The following is a 22,224-nucleotide window of genomic DNA, read 5'->3' on the forward strand; positions in this document are numbered from 1 at the left end:
AACTGATGACAGTGCTGGCCCGGTCAGCCGGTCAATAATGGCTCTGCGACACTGTCTGTGCCTGCTGGAGGGAGTGATTGTAGCTGTGCATGTGCATGTGTGTGTGTGAGTGTGTGTGTGTGTGTGTGTGTGTGTGTGTGTGTGTGTGTGTGTGTGTGTGTGTGTGTGTGTGTGTGTGTGTGTGTGTGTGTGTGTGTGTGTGTGTGTGTGTGTGTGTGTGTGTGTGTGTGTGTGTTTTCTCTTTTCTTTAATTGCATTTTCTTGTATTAAAGAGAGAATAAAGAATCCGTGTTTCTGCATGTGTGTGGTTGTGTCTGTGTGTGTGTTATAAATGAGAAAGGGTTGCCAGGGACAACCGGCCAGTTGAGGAATGATCTGGTTTGACAAACACTGGTCAAGCCGGAGGGAAGGGACTCTTTGATCTACTTACGGCTGCATAGTCAGACACTGATGAAACATCACCTCTCAGTCATTGCCTCAACCTGGCCTTGTTCTCACCCGGCGCAACCAGGACTTATATTTTGGGTTTTTTGGTTGTCCTTCAAAGGTGTTCAAACATTTCTGCGTCACCCTTTTCTTGTTTGAGGTGAAAATTTGAGATGGAGCTATTTGTAGCATCATAAGCAGAGCGGGTATGTTTTACCTTCCCAGAGGAGGCCATATTGAAACAGATTGTTCACCTGTGGCTCATTACTTTCAACAGGAAACTAACTCGATAAAGCATTTGGCAGTCAAACCCACAGGATCAACAGCAGGATTTACGAGTGTCCTACCTGTTCATGTCTTCCTGCATGTACAGCGAGAGCAGCTGCTTGGGGATGCTGAACGACAAGATGCACTCCTCCATTTGTTCCCGCACCAGCATCCACTTGCTGTCCACTGTCTGAAATCTGTACACCTTGCATACTGGGTTCCTGAACACTGTAAGAGGGAAACAAAAGGGAGGCAAATCAGGAACAAAAGTGTAGTGAATTGTCTCGCCTGGCATGAAAAGCATTAATTTCTTTGTAGAGAGAAATTCTGATGAAAATTCATCTTAAATGTTTTTGCAAAATGAGAACAGAATGAAGCGGCCCTGAAAGCTTCCTGCCTCAAGGACGCCAAAGAATGTTAGAAAGTCTTCCTCAGTGGTATGAGGTATGAAGCACAAATTAAATTCTATAATCAATAATTGTGTCTGCCGTAGATAAGACATTTCTCATCTTGGGAGGCCTACTTGCTCTCTTCCTCTGTTTACTCCAGTAGCAGCACAGCAGACTCAAATGAAACCCAAAATACAGAGACCATGTCCTGTTGGTCTTTGCCTTATTATTTTCATCCATTTCCATTTTAATTGCTTATTTATGGCACAACAGTGGGACATAGTCTGTTAAATCATTTCAAAACTTTGCTTTCTATCTCCACCGTCCAACTCTCCCATTAGAAGCGATTCATATTCAGCCCCATCTCCTTGAGTTTTGCAGAGAGCGGCTAATAGCAGCAATCGAAAGCTGGAAAGGAAAAACAGCTCTAATGCTCTTATCTGCATGCTGGCAGCAGAGGGCACGAAGGCTGTGAGCTTTAAACAGTGTTTACCACTCCTTTTGGTTTGCCGAGCTGCAGTCAGAAAGTTGCTCAATAAGTCGGAGCTGAAGCACCCGGGGTGAAATGCTGACAATATGCTGTGGGTAGTCAAACATGCATGGCAGGGAGATGTTTCTTCTTTTTTTTTTTCTTCTTCTTTTTTGCTTGATTCAAAAGTGTGACCCTTGCTTCTCCTCCTCCTTCTGACTGCCGAGAGAACAAGACCTTTCTACTTTGCTGTAACAAAGTTTAAATCTAAATTGTCCTATTTTCAAAGATGTTTCTGAGTCATTAATTCTGCGACTTCCACTTCATTTGCCTTCCAGTGTTAAAGTTCAATGATGCCCTTCAGGGCTGACAGGTTCAAGAAGACACACTGGAGACTGCGCAGGAAGAGCATTCATTTAGACTGCAGTGTCATGTCTGAGGTCTAGTTGGTATGAAAAGCATTTCCATAAAAAAACAAAAATTACAATAGAATTTAATGAATAAATTGAATAAACAAAATAGAAAATTATTTCAATTAATTTAGAAACAATGCATTAATACAATAGTCCAACAAGGCAGCCATCTAGTGTCCTTCCACCATTCAGCGTTATTACATATAATCCTGATAAATAAATCTATTGTTTTCTTATCATCAACAGATCCCCTGAAATCACCAAATCCAATGACAAAATGGCTCTCATAATTACTGCATGCGGTAATTATCCTTTAACCACATTTGAGCACACACATAATCTATACACAGAGTACAGTATATATTGTTTGTATTAAAAAAAACAACAACATCTGGGCTTGTCCACATTTAAGAAGAACCAGCAATTATTTATATGGCACATTTAACACAGCAACCAAGGTTAACCAAAATGCTTCACAGTTAAAAGTAATAATAAAACAATTGGTGAGTGAAAGAAAACAGGGCAAAAGCAATGCCACACTATTACAGTGCTCAATTAGTGTTAAAACCCAACGAGTACATATGTGTCTTGAGTCGACACTTGAAGGACTCAAGAGGCCGAGTGGTCTGGATCTTGGAACTTCAAGGACCGTCTGATTTGCTGACCTCAATGATAAAACAGGAGTATAAACACGTATGAGATTGGATAAATAAGAAGGTGCCAACCCATCTAATACCTTAAAGACCAATAATAAAATCTTAAAAACAATTCTAAAAGAGACAGGAAGCCAGTGGAGTGAGGCTAAAACTGGGGTGACGGTCTCTCGTTTCTTTGTCCCTGTTAAAAGTTAGACAGCAGCATTTTGCACGAGCTGGAGAGACGGAGAGACGACTAGTCAAGACCAATGTAGAGAGAGCTGCAGTAGCCCAGTCTTGTTATAATAAAGGCATGAATGACTCTCAAAGTTGTTGCGAGACAGAAAGGGCTTCACTTTGGCCAACAGCCTCAACTGGAAGAAATCAGTCCTTAAAACAGAATTGATTTGTTTGACCAGTTTAAAACCACTATCAAGAATCACCCCAGATTCTTTCTGAAAAGGGTCGATTATAATTTGCAGAGGGCCAAGTGCAGTCAACGAGTGGATCTGGCTGGCGAAAAACAATAATCTTGGTTTTTGATTCATTGAGGCACAGAAAAATAATTTCCAGCCAAGATTTTAGATCCTCTAAACAATGGATGAACCTGCATATATAGAGCAGAGTGGGGTATAATTCCCCAACAATCCACCCTGCATATTTGAGTTTGTTGTTGATTCTGGTAATGCAAATGCAAAATCATGCCCATGGAGATCACAGAGACGATCTTTAAAATAACTGCAATGTAGAATAGACGGGCTTATTATCATTTCTCAGTGCTTCTGAAGATCACATTGACATTAATGATGATTAAGGTGAACACCAGTCTGAGAAGACCCCCTGAAAAGACACATAATTGCATTTAAATGTAATGGCATATTCAGATATTGTTGGCATGGGGATGAAAGAAAGTGAAACGGATGACAGAAATAACCGGGGGAGCAAGGGACACATGGAGAGAAAGGGTTGAAGACACAGCTTTAATCGGAAGAGCGACAGTTGCTGACTTCCACCGCCAACAGAGAAGCGGATTAACCCCTGAACTCCCCCCTGCCACCGCGCTAATCTGACGACCAATCAGACGCCTCCGTTTCCCTTCCTGACACCTCTTAAGAAAATGACTACCAGTGACACACTGCACATGGGCCTGCTATGTCCCGGCTCTCGGCATGCTCATTCTGAAAGGTAATAAAAGTAGAAGACTAAATTGGATTACTCAATCTGGCGGTATCTGCAGGGAGGGTATTGTTTTGACAGGCTGCAGATGTGCACCTGCGAACATGGCTTCAGTTCGCGAGTTATTCACAGTATAAACAGTAAGCGACAATGACAGCGCGGGACTGCCGGGGAGTTCAAGGAGGCAGCGGGAATCTGAATAAAACACTAAATTTATGCAAGGAGTAAACGGATCTGAAAAAAGGAAACCCTTTGCTCAAGTTTCCTCTGAACAACGGCTGCGAAGTTCATCCCGGCAGGAGTTGTGACCTTTTCAAGCCTGCACCTTCTCTGTCTATATCTTTCATTTTCTCTGCACAGTTGTCTCTTTCTTCAACACAGACAGGGAGCTTTGTGTGTGTTTCCACAAATTAGTGTCAAACAGCTCATGTGGCATCTTTCGCTCGTCTTTAGTTTTCAAAGAAGCAAGCCGCCCTGCCCTATTGTTTGAATTATTTCATTACGCTCCCCATCTCCCCACAAACACACACTCTTCTATTAACTCCCAGCAGCAACAATCTTAATTCTTTAATCAAATAAGTTACCTCTGAGGTTTTTCTAATCTTAATAATGAAAGGTTATTCAAGGGCACTTTAATGTTAATTAGATGCAGAAGAGAAAAGGGGGGGCTTTAACAAAGATGTTACAGGATGTTAACCACCTCACTATACTAAACGCATTGAATTACACTCTAGGAGAAATTACTGAATTTTTAGCTTCCCTTTGAAGCAATTACATGGTAAGTTGGAGCAATTTTTCCCCCCTGGGGTTAAAAAAAATAACTGACAGAAGAAATGGAGAGAAGTACAAAGAAAGGCAAATTAGAGGGCATTATTTTATTCCCACATTATTCTGCAATAAATAGTGAAATGACAGGTGTTCAGGGTGTGAATCATACCTGGCCCCGTCAGGGGGTTATTTTCTCTTCCAATGCAGGAATGGTGCGCCGATTCACAAACCAAGGGACACTGCAAGAGGGAAAGCCACAAGAGTGAGTCGGTTTTCTCTTTAAAACACCAATGTTGGTACAGTGAATTTTTTTTTTTTGAGAAGCAGCTTTTTACATGACGGTTGTCTTTGACCTTACACACATGCTGTCTGACATCAATGTTTTATCCCACAACATCAGCAATTTAGATGCAGAACAGGTCTGAAATTCCAAAATACCTTTATCTATCAGAAACAGTAAATAGTCTCAATATAATACGTGGATTGCATCCATTATGTGGTTCATTTTTGGAGTTTGGAGTGACAAAAGTCCAATTTATTTGCATCTATATTCACTGAAACAGGCTGCTGTTTTGAGAAACTGGCATGTTGCCATGTCACATGACTTATATGGAATCACACAGAGGAAACAAGTGCTGATGCAATGCTTTCGTTTATGCTCACAACTCCAAGCGTGATACTCTCCTGCCTTTACTGCAATCAGCGAGGCCGCAGCATCAACTGAAGGAAAACACTTGCTTGTGACTTACCCGCCGAGTAGTGGATTAGCAACGTATCACCCTGAATGCTTTTTCACTCCACGTAACACACCAGATGATATTTCTCTTTATATTACTAATAATTGCCATAATACAGTCTATGAATAAATGTTTTTATACACAGACACATGCATCTGGAAAAAAAAAGTGATTTCTATAATCATAACACAAACTTAAAATGTAAACATTTTTTATCTACGATAAAGTCGCATTTTTGTTAGTGTAGGTCAGTGGTGTAGTGGTGAGCACTCTCGCTTCAGAGCAACGCCGTTTCCAGTTGGAGTCTTCACTGTGTGAAATGTGCGCGTTCTCCCTGTCCACGTGTTCGTTCTTTTTTTCCCCCTGAACTCCGCTTTTATCTGACAAATCCAAAATATGTGTCTGGAGGTAAATGGTGATGCTAAATTGTCCGTAGGAGGGGATGTGCACGTGTGTGTATATCCTGCCTTTGCTCTTAGTCCAGCCGACTGCCACTATGTTGGACAAAGCAGTGGTGGATAGAACACAAGCAGCAAAGTTGCATGAGGATTCATGCAGGTGATTGAACTACTTTGTCCAATGTGGTACAATAACTATTCCCACGCTCTCTTAAGTTTTCAGTAAATGTTAAATCATGCACTTTTTAATTTTAGAGAAACAAAGACAAAATCAACCTTCTCATGTCTTGCAAACTGAAACAAGACTTTTTTTTTGCAGTTTTGACCATATCGTCTGTGATCAGCTGACATTAGTTTGTGCATCAGTTAGAAGCTCTGTTACCAACCGAGTCTAGTATTTCCAGCTGACTTATGTTAAAAGCAAAATTGTGTAAACTTGTCCTAAAGTTGTTCTCTAGGCACTGTATAAATGCCAAAAATCCCGCAAGATTACATATTTAGAAGGGAAAAAAAATCTCTGAAAGTCTTTAAGTGGATTTAAGTGAAACTCTGCGTACAGCAGCGAGTATGCGTCACCTGCATTAGAAACAACAATAGAAAAGAAGATTTGTGCACTAAGTGGTAACTCTAAACTGTCAGTAGGTGTGATTCTCTTTGACTGTACTCTGTTTGCCCTGTGATGAACTGGTGATCTGTCCAGGGTGTATCACCCTGGGATTCGCTCCAGCAAGCTGTCACCTTGGATTAGATAAAGCTGCAGAGACGATGAAACAACAAATAAAAAAAGGCTAAAAAGTAAGATTTCATTGGCTGTGGTCTGGAAATACACTTTTGATGAAGGGCAGACATTGGTAACTGACAGTCTGTACCCAGCCTTTGAGGTCACTTTGTAAATGTTAACACATTCTTGGTTTTTTTAGGTGATGGATTTGGATTTTATTTACAGCATATAGCACTTTTCCACCTAAAGCACTTTACACTGTTAATCATAGTCACCCAATCACACACACACACACACACACACACACACACACACACACACACACACACACACACACACACACACACACACACACACACACACACACACACACACACACACACACACACACACACACACACACACACACACACACACACACACACACACGTTCATACACCAATAGAGGAGGCTGCCACACAGGCTCAGTCCATCCATTGGGAGCAAGTTGGGATTTAGTATCTCGCTCAAGGACACTTCGACATGTGGAGATGGGGACTCAAACCTGCAGCATTCTGATTCTGATTGAGAGACGAACGCTCTTCCAACTGAGCCACAGCCATCACCCCCACGATAAGAAGAAAGCCTTTTCAACCAGATTGACACTGTCATGAGAGATTGAACTTAAAATAAAAATCACATTAAAGCAGTACCACATTACCACAGGTGATATACCCTTGTGGTAGAGTTGCTCGGTCGGAATTTGGCCCCTTTGATATTGACAGTGACATTTTTGTGGCCCTCAATGATCAATCTGCTATTTAATCCTTAATGTATGTGAAAATAAGAATACATGAAATGGATACATGAGAGTTTGGAATGGATACATGAGAGATCTGTCTTCATAGTTTAGTAATAAAAAGCAAACAAAACTGTATATAAAATTTGCGTTTGTGTTGATGGTGGAAGACAAGTTCATTTTAAAACAAACCTTTTTTCCAGCACACCACTGCACAACCAATGCATTCCTGCTTAGAGACTCTTTTCATTACATTTTGATTGAAACAAATACAGTCAGGTAATTGTGCTCTTCTTGAATGTGACGAAGTGCCAAATTACTCCTGCATGTAGTGGCTATTGTAACTAGGATATTGCAGTTCACACTGAGGGAGATTAACATGCAGTTGTGCTAGAGCCTGTCTATCACAATGTTAAGATGAATCTAGAGGAACAATATTTACTTATTGTCAGTTTTGATGTAGCACACCCATGATAATAAGTACAAAAGACTTCATTTATTTTCAAAGACATCTAAAACTACAAACTTTTTATTGTACATAAAATATAGTGATGCAACTGTTCCACCATCGCAAAGACCTTCAGACTGCATTCCATCTGCGTTTTCTCACGGAAGCAATACTGACGGCCAACAATCTTTCTTGCTTGCAGTATGTCGGCTCTGTCCTGCTTGATGAAGCATTTAACACAGCCAGACGGCCAAATCTAGCAGGGAAGGGTTTTAATGACTTGTTGGGACAACCGCCTCACTTAAAATAACCATATATAAAATGGACATCATCTAAACTCTTGTTCTGCACACGCACGCACATATGCACGCTTTGTTGATTTGAAAGAAGAGGCTAAATCCATATTTGGCATTTAGAAATATTAGAAAGGCCTGAAGATAAAAGTATTAACAATAAGCCAGGAGCCACTGCTGTGAAAAGAGCCCCAATGTAATAGGAGGCAGCCGACGGCGTGTGTTCAATGGCCCTTTGATGACTAAAATAAGGAGAGAACAGATCAAAGGTGATTGGAGTCGCTTTCTTGGGGGGGGGGGGGGGGGGGGGGGGGGGATGAATGTGCTGCAGCCACTCATGACAGGAAATGATCAAACATGGACATGTAACATGGAAGAATTTTGCCACTAGTCTCAAGTGAGCCTTTCCTGATGCTTGCCATATCCCTTCCTTCTTTCCTCCCCTCATCGTGTAGAAGAGAAAGCACACACACACACACACACACACACACACACACACACACACACACACACACACACACACACACACACACACACACAAGGGGAAATGTGCTGAGACAACGTTCGTGTGCACATGCACACGCAAGCACACACAGTCACGAACACACACACTCATCAAGGCAGCATGAGCAGATTTTCAGTGACACTCTGGAGCCTAGCAGGGAACCTCCCTGCACCAGCAACACGGGCAGGCAGAACCGAAGGCCAGTCAACCATGTAGAAGCCCTTGGACAATTATATAAGACAGTGATTCACACACATTCATACATACACTCACAAATGCACGCATGCACAAAAAGAAAACAACATGCTAGAACTACAAATCTCCATTTTGCGCTGCAAAGCTATGCTAAAAGAAAATGTTTCTCTGTGCCACTTAACATATCAAAAATTATCACAAAAGCGACTTATTTGCTTTTGATTGGCTCCACTACAGTAAACACAGACATAAAAAAAGCCTTTCTTTAGGAGGAATGTACAGAAAATTAAATGAAATTAAAAGTACATACAACTTCATTTCTGGTGTGGCGGCATCCCATTTGAAGGACACAATCTTCGGTTGATTGCAAAAGTCTGAACTCCCTGCTCCTTTTTTCTTCCTTGATTATGGGAGCAACTTCAGAGCCCGGTTGGCTGAATGTACTAAAGGAGATTAGAGTGGAGGAGGGTGGCGGCAAATGCGGCAACAGAGATGCATCCAGGGAAATATTTTGGTTAAATAGAAACATGTTTCATTACATCTCTTTTCTGGATTGACACAGACTTGTACTTGTGGACAGAGATTTTCTGCGTACACAAATCCTGCAAATCCCAATTAGGGTTTTCTAAAGTTTTCTTAATCTTCTTGGAGGAGTTGAACGGTGCCGGTCTAATTATAGCATTATCACGAAAGCATGTGGTGCACAGAGACTTCTGCTCCATCCACTGAGAATGTTATTTGTACCTTCTGTGATGGTATGTCGGTGGTAATGTGGTCTACGTCGACCTCCTCCATCTCGCCCATCTTCAGTCGACTCACCACGATTGTTCCTGCCGCACACACACCGTCAGATGACCTGGAGGAAGACAGGAAGAAAGTGAGATTTGGTGCATTGGCAGTAGTAGCTTTTTCATTTAATCGGGTAAATAGACAGTGTGCTATGTAAACTGATCTCTTCCTGCAGCTACTGCCCCTCTACAAGCTTCACAACAGTAATCTTTATGTTTGCCCCCCCAACTGTTTAAGACTGGCAAGCTTATTTCTAGCCTCAAATAGGTTGTGATGTTATGGAGCGGTTTTAAGTAAAGAGTGGAATCAGGACATGGATGCTCATACCGCTGCAATTTCTTCCCAGGATAGATTCTTAAGGGGAGCTTGCATGCAGTACGAAGCAAAATCTACACACAGAGGGACAGAGGGAAGTTGATGGGGTTGAAGATAAGGCACATTTTGTCTAACTGTCTCTAATAACCCAGGCCGTGTGCCCTGACAAAGACAAAATTGATACTCGAGTTTTCATATGAAGGAGCCTGACCAATCACTTTCCCAATCATGGAGCCATGATTAGGGAGCTGATAGAAAATCTATAGTATTGGCAGCAAGACAGACGTTCCTAAATGAAGAAAAATGGTCCCTGGGCGTCGCTGAAGCAAGTCTGATCACCTTAACAGACCCATCCCTAATGTGCTCAGTTCCACTCCAGCTGGAGAAAATATTGGATGCTGTGTGCCAAGCCAATAGTCTGGGGAGACGGCGGGGGAAAGATGACACACCCCTGCCGGAGGAAAAGAAGCTGCGAGGATGGTGATAGAAGCAGAAAGGATGCTTTCAAGGCCAATTCATCTTGATCAGATGTGAGCAGGAAAAAACGTAAACGCACCCCGGAGAAAAGAGGAAAAGGAAGGGAGAGACGGTGAGGAGAGACAGCACGCTATACGAATAAACAGAGGAGTGGAGGACTGGGAGCACACAGAGGGAAACGAAGAGAGGAGTGTGTCTGTATTGAGACGTCGGGAGGTTCAGTTAACACTTAATGTCTTACAGCAGTCTCCAAGAAAAGAAAATAACATTGGCTGGTTTATAAATCTAATCATTGTCCATTGCCAGACACCTGTCTCAGCACTCATTCCTCCGCTCATCTTCCCTTTTCCTCCCATTCCGCATCATGCCCCTCACCCCCGCCGCTCACCCCTTCGGTGTGCAACAGACGACTGAAGCACGGTGAGAGAAAGTCACCCTGACTTTGAACAAACAGTATGTACCGACAGTGGCCCGCACATAATCGAGGAAATGGAGATTAACATGCATCACATTCAGTGATAGTCTCCCAAGCAAACCACGGGGGTTACAGTGGCCCTCTACTCTTTAGATTACTCCGCCACAATCCACTAATGAAACCCTCCATTTAAACTGACATGAGACTTTACTTTAAGATAACTGACTTACAGCATGCCTTTGAGGGATATATATTCTGATTTTTCTCTTTGATTTGCTGCCAAACATAAACTCAGCACCTGCTTATAAGTCCTTATATAAGTGAAGAAAGGATCTCTTTTGAGGCCCTTTCAAAGGGGTCGAGATGATTTAATTAAGCTCTATCGCCGCATTGGAGATTTACAGTTCAAATTCAGACTGCGACTGCAGTAACGCCGCACACTCTTTTAGCAAACACACTAACTGACCTCAAATTAACTTTGAAGGTTTTGATGGGAGCTGTAGTTAAAAAAAAACAAAAACAAACGACCCCATCGCCTCACTCTCCCCCTCCCACATCCCCTCCTCCTCTACCTCTCTTTCCGTCTGTTGAAGCTGGCAAGGAAACAAATCTGCAGATTGTTCTTTGCCTGCAAGCCCAACCATTTTTTTTTTTTTTTTTTATCTAATTGGCCCCGGATCTCTTTTATGACAACACTTAATCAGACGGCTTTGTTCAAGTGACAAGAATAATGTGCTTAAAATGTCTTCTGTGAATTTGGAAAGATTTAAAAATAATTAGTTCACAGTGAAGAGCCTCACATTTAGGAGTTATTTTCTTAAAAGTATTTGTTTCAGTTTACAAACACATTTTCAAGCAGCATACCGTGTGTGCGCATCTCTTGAGAAGTTGCTGCATCGTCATTTTTAAGCTCTGACCCTGTGAATGGTCATTAAAAGGCGTGTAGTTCAAATACACATTTCGTACGGTTTGCATCGACCCTTAAAAGCAGAGCAGCAACATTTGTCACATCTTTTTCTTATCTCGACAGCAATCATTTTCAACATTGATATTTGTAATCAATAAAAACCTAAAAAAGCTATTAAAATAATTGTGCATTTGTTGTGCAGTGAAGCAGAAATCTGAGTGTGAATGTTTGTTCTTGGTTTTCCACTGTAGGATAATCACGGTTATCTATTTTTTTCTCCTGTTATTATAAATACCATAATCACTACTGGTATTTGCACCTTTGGCGCTCAAGTGACACATGTTGAAGGTTACAATTTCCAATTTTTGGGGTTGGAATTAAATTAGACGAGCCTGTGCTGCAAACTGGTGTCTGGCGCAAAAACTGGAAGCAAATACAGATCACAACGTGTTTCCGGTCTTGCCTAGGAATACAACCTGATATCAGGTTTTTGCCATTCCTCTGAGGTGAGTGCAACTGTGCAATAAAGGTCTCTGTATAACTTTGAAAACAATACCGTGAAACCTTTTCAATGCAAGTCAAAGAGACACAGAAGAATACAGACAGCGAGGAGAGTAAAAGTGACCAGGCAGATGCTTCAGTTCTGATGTTCTGGGAATCAAAAGCAGAAAAGATTTAGCAAGTGATGCCAAGGGAAAGGAAATTGCACTTAGGTCTGTATTTGCCAGCCTGTGGGTGGGTAAAGTTCATAAAAATTGACTTCAAAGTGGCAATACTTCAGTGTTCATTGGGCTCTTTCCTCTGTGGGAAACCACACAGAGGAAAACACCTGAAAGCCCTCGAAAAGAAGCCAAACACCACCGGCTTTTCTCCCTGCAAGGGCTTCTGCTTCGCCTGCAAAAAACTAAAAATATCCAACATAACCTGGAAAAAAACTATTCTGCTTGGTGCTCCGGTTTTTGCTAACAAAAAGACTTGTTTTAAGAGTCCGTCAGGATAACCTGAACGCACAGATTATTTCCAGTAGAATGCGAATGGACAATGAAAACTAATTACTGGGATCCTACACAGGCAGGAACAATATTCCAGCTGAATATGAAGTTTGCTGTGGGACTGTAGATGGGATTCTTGACCTATATAACTGGACGGGTGTACTAAATATAGCTCTGGCTAGTTTTCACCGAGGACAGATGTTAGGACAAGGGACAGTAATAATATGGGATGCCTGCTGTGGAAGTGATACTGCTGGTGCTGCTTTTCATTGGGGATGACTGGGACCAACACGTGACTCGGCAGTGAGTGCACATTTCGTAACAGGAGAAACAATTCAATAAAAAGGTCTACATAGCAGGCGTTGCTCACAGAGCAGACAAAAAAAAAATACCAGGAGGCACTATGCTGAGCATCTGCTCTCTGTCTAGTCTGAACCACTGCATTGGAATAAAAAACCCAGCAAGGTCTCCACTTGATGAAAGAGAGCTACGCAAACAATATATATTTAGTGTGAATATAATGTATATTCAATACAGGATTGACAAACTATATGTTCAGCATTAAAGTGGAATTTAGTGGCAAGTTCAGAATTTTTTTTTTATGCCTGAAAGGTTTAAGCAAGCGTCACATTTTCAATCAAACCATTCTGATTTAACCGTAATACATCAGTGTAATCAATGTGATCAACATGTAAATTTATGCAACATGAAAAAAAGAAGTGTTTGTCTGCTGCAATACATCTGCAGTGAGCAGGGCGGGGGCTATGCCAGTGCTCGACGCATACTTGCACACAATTTGCGAGTTTTAACGTATCCTATTTGTTCCAGTTCCATCACACACGCTACTATATTCTTGCATGACAAGAACTGTCTTCACACTACATTTACTTTTATGTTAGTGCTTAACCACTGTCAGAAACCGTCCAGGATAAGCTGTTTTCACAGACCAAGCAAGGTGGAAAAAAAAAATCATGCAGAGAAGATGCTATTTCTCGACCCAATCACATGAATCAAAAGTGCGGCTCAAAAGCAGGCAGGCGATAACTGCTGGGGACTGTGTGTGTTCAGATAATAGAGTTTGTTAAGAGAAGAAAAAAGGGGGAAAAAAAGTTAGATGGGGATGTTTCATGGAAAAGAGCTGCAGCTGGAAGGAAAAAGAAAAATTCCCCTGTTACATGTTACAGTACAGGTTACTGTGATATTAAGCAGCTATAGGTATATTATTAGACAACGACTTGCTCTGAAAGCACAAACAAATCTGATTGTTTCCAAATGATGACAACCAATCTTTTAGAAGACATCTGTACAGCGAATACTCTCTGTATGATGAGCTTTGAATATAACCTATAAGATAGACGACCGTTTCAGGAGAACTACTCACAAAATCTGACAAAATGTTTTTAAAATTTCAAAACCGAAATGTTTTATGAAATTTAAGTTTTTTGTTTGTTTTTACTGCACGATCTTCTTAAATCCACCGGTCATCATTGTAATGCAAATTCTGTACTGATTTTAATCACATCAGCATATTCAACGGAATTTGAGCTGTATTTGACTCAGCAGTGAGCTCATTCTAATTTGTTTCATAAAAGCTGCTGTTATTGTTGCACCTATAAAAGTGTCAGTGCACACACAGACACACACTAAGCCCAGTAATATGTGTCAGCAAAAATGACAAAAACATGCCATAATGGCATTATTGGCTGCTCCCACTATGATGATCCCTTTGAATAAAGCACAGGCTCACGTTTTTTTTCCTCCCCAGTGTACCTTAAAGCAATCCATCCATCTTTTATACCCACTTTATCCAGGCTGTGATCGCAGAAGGCTTGGACCAATCCCAGTCAGCATAGGGTGAAATGAGACGTACACTCTGGACAGGTTGCCAAGTTCAACACAGGACAAACTGAGAGAGACACTAACCCACACAGCCATCACCCCAAGGGCCAATTTAGAGGCACAAATTAACCTAATAAGCGTGTGTTCGGTTTGTGGGAGGAAGTCATCGGGCATGGGGGAAATCTATGCAGGCCCACAAATAACATGTAAACCGCATATAGAGAGAACAGAGATAGGCGCAGTGCACTGAAGCCTTGTACCATTATACTGTCCTCAGTTTCTCCCCCAAAAATAACAAGCGATATGGAAAGCCTCTGTTATCAGAAGTGCTGGGAGGGCTACAGTTCTTGCTTTGGACAGAAATAACTTCCAAATTTCAACTCACCCTCCAATGTTGCGATCTAAGTAGGATATTTTCAGATGGTATTTTCCAAAGTGACATTTATTCTTAGTATTATTAGCCTCTTTTGCCTCCACCAACACCTTTCTCTGGAGGAAACTCGTATGGCCAGCCTGGATTTTTTCCGCCTTTACTTTTTTCCAGCAGTAGAACAGAAGCACATGCACCGACAGATGTTTTATTACAAAATTAAAAAGCAGTTTAAGTCAGACTAAATACCAGATGTATTACATGAATTCGGGAAAGGTAAACAGTAGGTGGCAGATTGTATACACTATATTCTTGTCTAATCTAAGCAACACACAGGAACCACGCATAGCTTACACACGTTTTGTTATCTGCTCTTGACATTCACAACGGCAGGAAGCAGCTCGCGACATCGCTGTGTCGCAAAACAGTTCAAAGTATTGTGCAAATGAGTATAAAGGAGCATGTGGCCTGATCTCACCTGCATACATTCGGCTGTGTGCATGCATTACGACACTGAAAATCTCTGGCATACATTCAGTGTGAAGTCATTGAGGAGCTAAGTGCAGATCAATGACAATTGGATGAGAGTGGGTGGAGATGACGGCTGAATGGCAGAGGGCAGGTGGTGCACTGACACAGAGTGGACTGCCTGTTCTGATGATGACCTTCACTACTACTCACTCAATAAATACTACATGATCAACTCCTAAGCGATGGGAGATCACCAAGCTAATACGCTGCCTTGCCAAACGTTAAATGGTAAAAAATAATGTACTCAGACGTGCGGCAGATTCAGGAAAAGACTGAGGTGAAAAATCAGCCTGTTTCAAGTGTAATGACTTAGAAACTGAGAGAGCATGATGGCTCCACAGGGAGCAACTGAAGCTTCACATGATTATTTTTCAACAAACTGTGAAAGAGCTGACAAAACAGGGTCTCCTTTCATCCTCAGAAGGTTTTTGTCCTTTAATTGTTTCTCAACAAAGACGCCAACTTCCTGCATCGAGACAATACACACTTGCCTTCAGTCACTGGAATGCAGGGAAACTGATTTGGTTTCATAACGAATATTCTTTGATGGAAGATGCGAATCATTGTTTAATGACAAATTGTAAAACAAAGAACAGTTTCAGATACTTTAAATAACTCCAGTCTTGGCGATGATTAAAAGCTGGAGTCAGTCAAATCCAAAGAAACAATCTGCAGTGAGGTTTTTTTACCATTATTGGTACTTTATTGATACTTTTTTTTTTTTTTTTTTTTACTTTTAATGGTAATACAGTATGTTGATACTTTTCCACTATTAGTGTTATTATTACACATACATATCCTATGTCTCTCTCTCCCTCTCTCTCTCTCTCTCTCTCTCTCACTCTCTCTCTGATGATAGAGTTATTGCGAGTTCAACTCACTTAGTCGTGGCACTATGGATGGAGATACTAGTCTGCGGCAAGTGGCAGACACAAAATTTCACTTGAAATTTTTTAGTACTAGCTAATTTCTTTTCTACAAATCTGTAAACACATATTTTTTGCTTGATTAAGAAGACAATGCATATAAGACACTAAAGCAATAATGACACTTTCAGTGTATGTATAGGAAAACCTACATTTATTAGATATAATATAAATGACCTAAAACAGTACAAACCATAAATTGTAAATTTAAAATGCAGCAACACTGATTCTTCTTACATCCAAAGTAGTTCTGAAGCTTTTCTATGATCAAAGTAATAATTAGATAATCTGTTTTAGTGGTATTAAACAACACAAACGATCTAAATATATATTGTGGGTGTAGTCCACGATTTCTGAGTATTTAAATTTTCTCTGAGGCACGATTTGTTGAATAATCATCAGTCAACCATATAACCAGAGTAGTGCAAGAATACAATTTTGTTCAAAAAACAAGACAAACATACGTTTTTGTAAACGTTTCGTAGGAGGTAATAAAAACACATGTGGAAATGTCATCTGCATTACAAAAAAACAACAATGCCAAACATGTAAACCCTGCAGCAGCATGAACCCAGCAGCCAAAATACTCAAATCCTGGCATGGACATTACGCATAAAGCATCCTGATCAATGACTTGTCTTGTAGAGATTTAGTTGGTTTTGAGGCTCTGGCTTCAGTCAGAAATGCCAGGCAGGCGTCAAAGGTCAGCTGAAGTCTCACACCACAAATACCACCGAGTCAAGTTAAATAAGAAGTGAGAAATGTCTCGTCTTACTGCATCGAAGAGAAGTTTTCAAAACATTTGTATCCCGTTATAAACTAGAAAGACCTTAAAGACCGATGCACATCGTGTGTGATCTCTTCAGAGTTTAGTGACCAAAATTTTAAAAACAAAAAGTGAGCGCTCATTTGCATAGAATCAATAGAACATTTAAATGTTGATGAACTTTGTTGAATAGCGTTATAATGAATTGCAGTTCAGCCATTCATTCAGATCCACACTTTGTAAGATTCATCCATTATAATGGTAAATAGTCTGGGCGCAGCTGCAATAATGGAGGTGCTAATGCTGCATGTTTCAAAAAAAATCTTCAAAGAACAGAATTTAAAAAGAAAAATCACAACCCATTTTCAAATTAAAAATTTTTGTTTAAATGCTGTCCTTGATTGAAAACCTTGAATATTATCCAAACCATTATTCCATGATTCATTTTTGTCTCAACTGATGAATAATGCATAGTGAACTCTTTTGAACTCACATTTAGTTTGATTGATATAAAATGTATCTTGACTTAATGTAATTGATCTCTTGCCTCCAATCTTATTTTACTTTTTCTTCAGGTGATAGCTCACTGCCGCAGCATGATTGACCAACAGAGTGCTCGAGATTTATCCTCCAGAAAATGAAATCCACTTGAAAGAATAAAAAAAATAAAAAAACTTGTGCAAGTTGTTTGATCGATACATTTTCTGCTTGTGACCTTGGTCACACGTTTGAGACCATAATAGGCCACACGAGACGATTCTTCAGCCTGGAACAAATGCATAGAAATTGTTCACATTCAGACGGCGAGAAAAAGCAACGGACCAATCTCTTGCTCTGTGTGGCAAGGAATTGTTTTTTTTTTTCTACATCATTACAACAGTGTTACCTGATAATGTTCTAGAGGAATATGCTTTGGAGATTAATGCCGGCGTCATGATAGACCTACTCCGTCCAAGCTATAACAGAGAGCAAATTTTAATAACAACCTTCGGGGGGGGAAAGAAGCAGCAGCAAGCTTTCATTGGACTCCTTACAACAAGTTCCACTGGGCGGCTGAAGGATTTGCTGCATGCAACAATCATGCGCATGTATGAAATTATGCGTGCGTGTTGCAGAGGAGGAAAGCGTGTGCCACAGGAAAACAGATGGAGAGTGAGAGCTACTGTTGCCAACGGTGATTGCAGTAGCTTGTTGACACAGGTAGGCAGTAAATGATAGGTGCGCCGTGGTCCATTGACTCTCACTAGCAAGGGAATTGAATGGGGACAAGGTAGGAAGGCCTTTGCTCGGCAGAGTGTTTTAGGCAGTAAAACAGCACAAGTACACCTGTGCATCTACACTTTCCTTCACACCGATACACACACGAAGAATGACAGATGGGATTGGGTGAGTGAGAGCCTGCAAAGAAGCAGGCAGAGATGTAGGTTAACACACTCTGCCGTCCCATCGTCCACGGGGACTTTCCAGGGATGAAGGGGAAAGACACAAAAGGTAGAATAAAGAGAGCGTCTGCTTTGTCAAGAATGTTAATGAGCAGGAGGCAAAGTACCCCGTCTTGGTATTTGCCTCTTCAATCCTCGGCAATGCTGCATTTTAGCAACAGCCATATGGCAGCAACCTAATAACCACCCAAGCAAGCTGTAAATAAGATATGCTGGTTTCACTGCTGCACTTGCTTCAGGATGAATTAAAAACTTTCATGTGAAACAAAACAAGGCAAAGGTGAAGTATCAGAGTTGTCAAAAATGATGATCGAGCCAGAGAAATCTTCCTGCCATCTTAAGTCTTGCCCACACTGCGATTTTAACAATCTTTTGTAGTCACAGCCTCTCACATGGCACGAGACGAAAGTAAATAATCATGACTCGCAGCCGGAATGTGTTGCTTATTATTATTATTTAACCAGGTCTCTGTTTATTAGTTTTCCTTCTCTTCCTCCTCTGAGTCTTTGAATAACAAGTTTTCCCAAAATAAAAAAAACAAAACACACACAAACTGTGCAAACTATCAAATAAATGAACTGTTTTTGAAGAGAAACCTATCTCACACAATTTAGGGAGTTTGTGTATATGTGTGCCGCATCTATCCATTTGTGCGAGAAAAGAAAAAAATGTACTACCATATCTATAAAGATCTTAGCAAAAAAAAAAAACGCATATAGTATGTGTGTAAACTGACACAGTTGAATAAGAATCAACAAAAAGAATTCAACACATACTCATTAATTTACTCGCGAGCTGAATTAATTGGCTCATTGAGATAACCTAATTTAATAAATGTTTTGGACTCAACACTGTTATAAGCTCCACTCTGGAGATGCACTATGCCAGGCACGTCGCTGCAGTTATTTGACCTTGTCGGGCAGTAAGACATTTAAAATATGGGCTCAATTTTGCGTGCATACAGGACAAGCCAGAGACAGTGACAAGGAGACTATGCATGCCACTTCCCTGGCTTGTTTAAAAAAACAAGAAAAAGAAAAAAACAACAGCTAGAGTGTGCATGCTGAAAAGCTCACAGCTAGATCCTATTTGTCAACAACTCAGCAGGTAGTAAATACAATCACTCAGAAAATTCATTTCATAACAATATGAATGCTAGGACATGTGTTCAGGGAAAATAAATAGCTTCAACAAAGCAATGATCAGCAGGTATAAAAGTAAAATTCTAAATACGTTACGCAGCATATACCTTATGCATGGAAAGCAAACCAGGAGAACAATGAAAGAATAAGTAGCAATAACATCAATTTATTTCCTGTATAAACCACATTATCTTCTGGAGACCGACCACATGTTCTTCTACGAGTTTCTTTGTCCCTTCACATGTATCCATGGTTTAAGCTCAGTGTGATTTATGGTCATTAAAACCATCGGTTCCCTGGATTTTGCCATCTCTAAGGTAATCAAAATTAGATTTAACCATTTGCTAAAGAAAATAATAACCCTTTACGAGAATCTAGAGCTGAAATGGGAAAATAGCTATCATTTATCTGCCTGCTTTGGCTTGTTAGTGACAGCGATGTGATGGTCAGCAGTCAATCTTGTTGAGTATTTTCTAATTTAAAGCTTGTAGAAAATGTTAATGATAATACAAAAGCTGAATTTCTGGTTGCACTCAAACTAAATATGTGCAGCGAGCTGAGTGAGATCAAGGTGAGTCTCAATACAGCTTTCCTCAAGGGACTCCATGTCACTTTTGAAAAAAAAAAAAAACACGATAAGAAAGGTCAGCCTGCTATCAAAACTAGCCCTTCAGATCGGGTTTTAGCAGGCAGCACAGCGCTTGGTTCCTATTCCACAATGAATGAAAAGGTTTTAAAAGCTCTATTGACACAGCTGCATTGACACAGGTCATAGCTATAGACAAGGCTGGTAGATCGCATTCTGCATAGACTCCTTCTCAAAATGGAAAAAGACACACGTCAGTATAGTAATGTGAAATGAATGCAACCAGAGGCACATGCACAGTAATAATATTAGAACATCTGTGTTTCATCACCTAATGTACACAAAAGAAAAAGGTCAAAGGAGCCAAAAGTTGGCAGAAACTACATTTTTCAGTTATTTCGCCGGGTCCCTCTCAGTCTCAACTTTTCTCACCCCAGAAAGATGAATCTTGATGATATTCCATGGTGCTGTAAACTGATATTGAGCTATAGACAGCAAGATATATTTTTGACCTTCACTTACACTGAAGGTAGTTTCAGTTTATACTTTGCAAAGACACAGTCAGCCTTCATTATAGAAACATGAAGGCTATTTAGTGGAGGATTTGGCCACACCATCCGTGGGCCCGGCAGGTGTGTGCGCGTGTGTGCACGCATGTGTCCGTGTGTGTCCTTCTGCTCGCATTTGCAATATCTTAAACAACAAATTCAAGCTCACATCCCATGTCCAGACCTGAGTGACCACTTATGCAAATGTGGCGAACGGAATAATAGAAAAGCACCCGAGCAGCGCATCCCCACAGTGCAGCCTAACTCACAGTTTACCACAAACAGTGTCAACATTATGAGTCAACATGAGCTTCTTGCTATGCTAATGGTAGATACATGTCACAGCGGATATGCGACACGCATGACTGGACAAACACAAGTCCAACAGATGTGAGTTATTCTTGTTTGTGGGGATGCTTGAAACAGAAAGGAGCAGGTGACTGCCGAGTTTTCCGGAAGCTCGTGGAAACGCACCAAAAGAAATCGAGCACCGGATTGACGGTGAACATTTTTGTTTTTGGTGTCTCCAAGCACTTTTCAATACGTGTCAACCGAACACTACCTTGATGAGGACTTTAGAGAGTAAAACATATTTAGATTTGACAATCAATCATAAAAATATGATCAATGACAGACGGAGTGAAAAACAATGATTACAGTATCTCTTCATTATGGCACCTGTTATTGGCAGAGATACACCAGACAGCAGGGGAACACTTTCTTCTCAGATTTGATGCGTTAAAAGCAGTAAAAAGAATAACTGGTGAAGTGAGAGGATTTGAGTGATTTTGACACAAGATATGTTGTGATGTTCCTGATTTAGTGAGGTCAGGATCTATCAAATTGGTTAAAGAAGGGAAAAAGCAATGAAATGGTGAAAGTTGAGGGGAGACCAAGGCTCCCTGATGCAGGAGGAGTGCTTGGCCAAAACAGATTGATCAATTCGTCATAATCTTGTGGGGAAAATGTGAATCTTCTGTTTTGCTTTGGCAGGTAAAGTTTGTCAGTTAACCACCCCAGAGGACCACTGACACATTTGGTATACCCACACAGGTGATGGAACTCTTAGCGCTGTGTGGGACTCCAATCTTTGACATTTCTTTTTTTTAATCACCCGTCAGCTTTCTAGCTCCTGCTGAGCTCGAGTGAAATTACACCTTGATCTACCACCTGCTGGTAAAACTTAACTTCTACAGTAGCTCTCCATGAAATACTAAAACAGCATTATATCCATCGAGAGTGAAATGCAGTCTGGGATTTTCTTTAAAAAAAAGAAAAAGTATCACAGTGAAAAGTTGGCAATACAGATTTAAAGTACAGTAAGTTGTACGCACATTTTATAAATGTAAAAACAAAACAAAACAACGATCTGTGCTTTTCCTGCTATTAACGATGGCTGTTGCATTATGCTGATATTTGCAGTGCTCAATTTATTTATTTTTTAGCTTGATAGCTGGAGAGGTTCATAATTGACTTTCAGTGTTAAAGAGAAAACATAATGGGAGATCAAGGCTAAAGTTTTGGTATGTACCCATGTACAAAAGAGTGGTGTGTGTAAATC

The 22,224-nt window shown here is 40.7% G+C and overlaps 1 protein-coding gene across 5 annotated transcripts in view; it reads right to left on the reverse strand.

The window, feature by feature from the left end:
• The window catches only part of inpp4b (inositol polyphosphate-4-phosphatase type II B), a 122,937-nt gene that overhangs the window by 56,968 nt on the left and 43,745 nt on the right, over window positions 1-22,224 (reverse strand). For all 5 annotated transcript variants that reach the window (XM_080463240.1, XM_080463244.1, XM_080463243.1 and 2 more), the window contains 3 exons: window positions 9,363-9,474; window positions 4,713-4,782; window positions 774-921 (listed from right to left, as the gene is read on the reverse strand). In XM_080463240.1, coding sequence (XP_080319366.1) covers window positions 774-921; window positions 4,713-4,782; window positions 9,363-9,474 — 330 coding nt within the window. The remainder of the gene's footprint in view (window positions 1-773; window positions 922-4,712; window positions 4,783-9,362; window positions 9,475-22,224) is intronic.

The sequence above is a fragment of the Lipophrys pholis genome (genome assembly GCF_963383615.2).
Source record: "Lipophrys pholis genome assembly, chromosome: 5".
NCBI lineage: Eukaryota > Metazoa > Chordata > Actinopteri > Blenniiformes > Blenniidae > Lipophrys > Lipophrys pholis.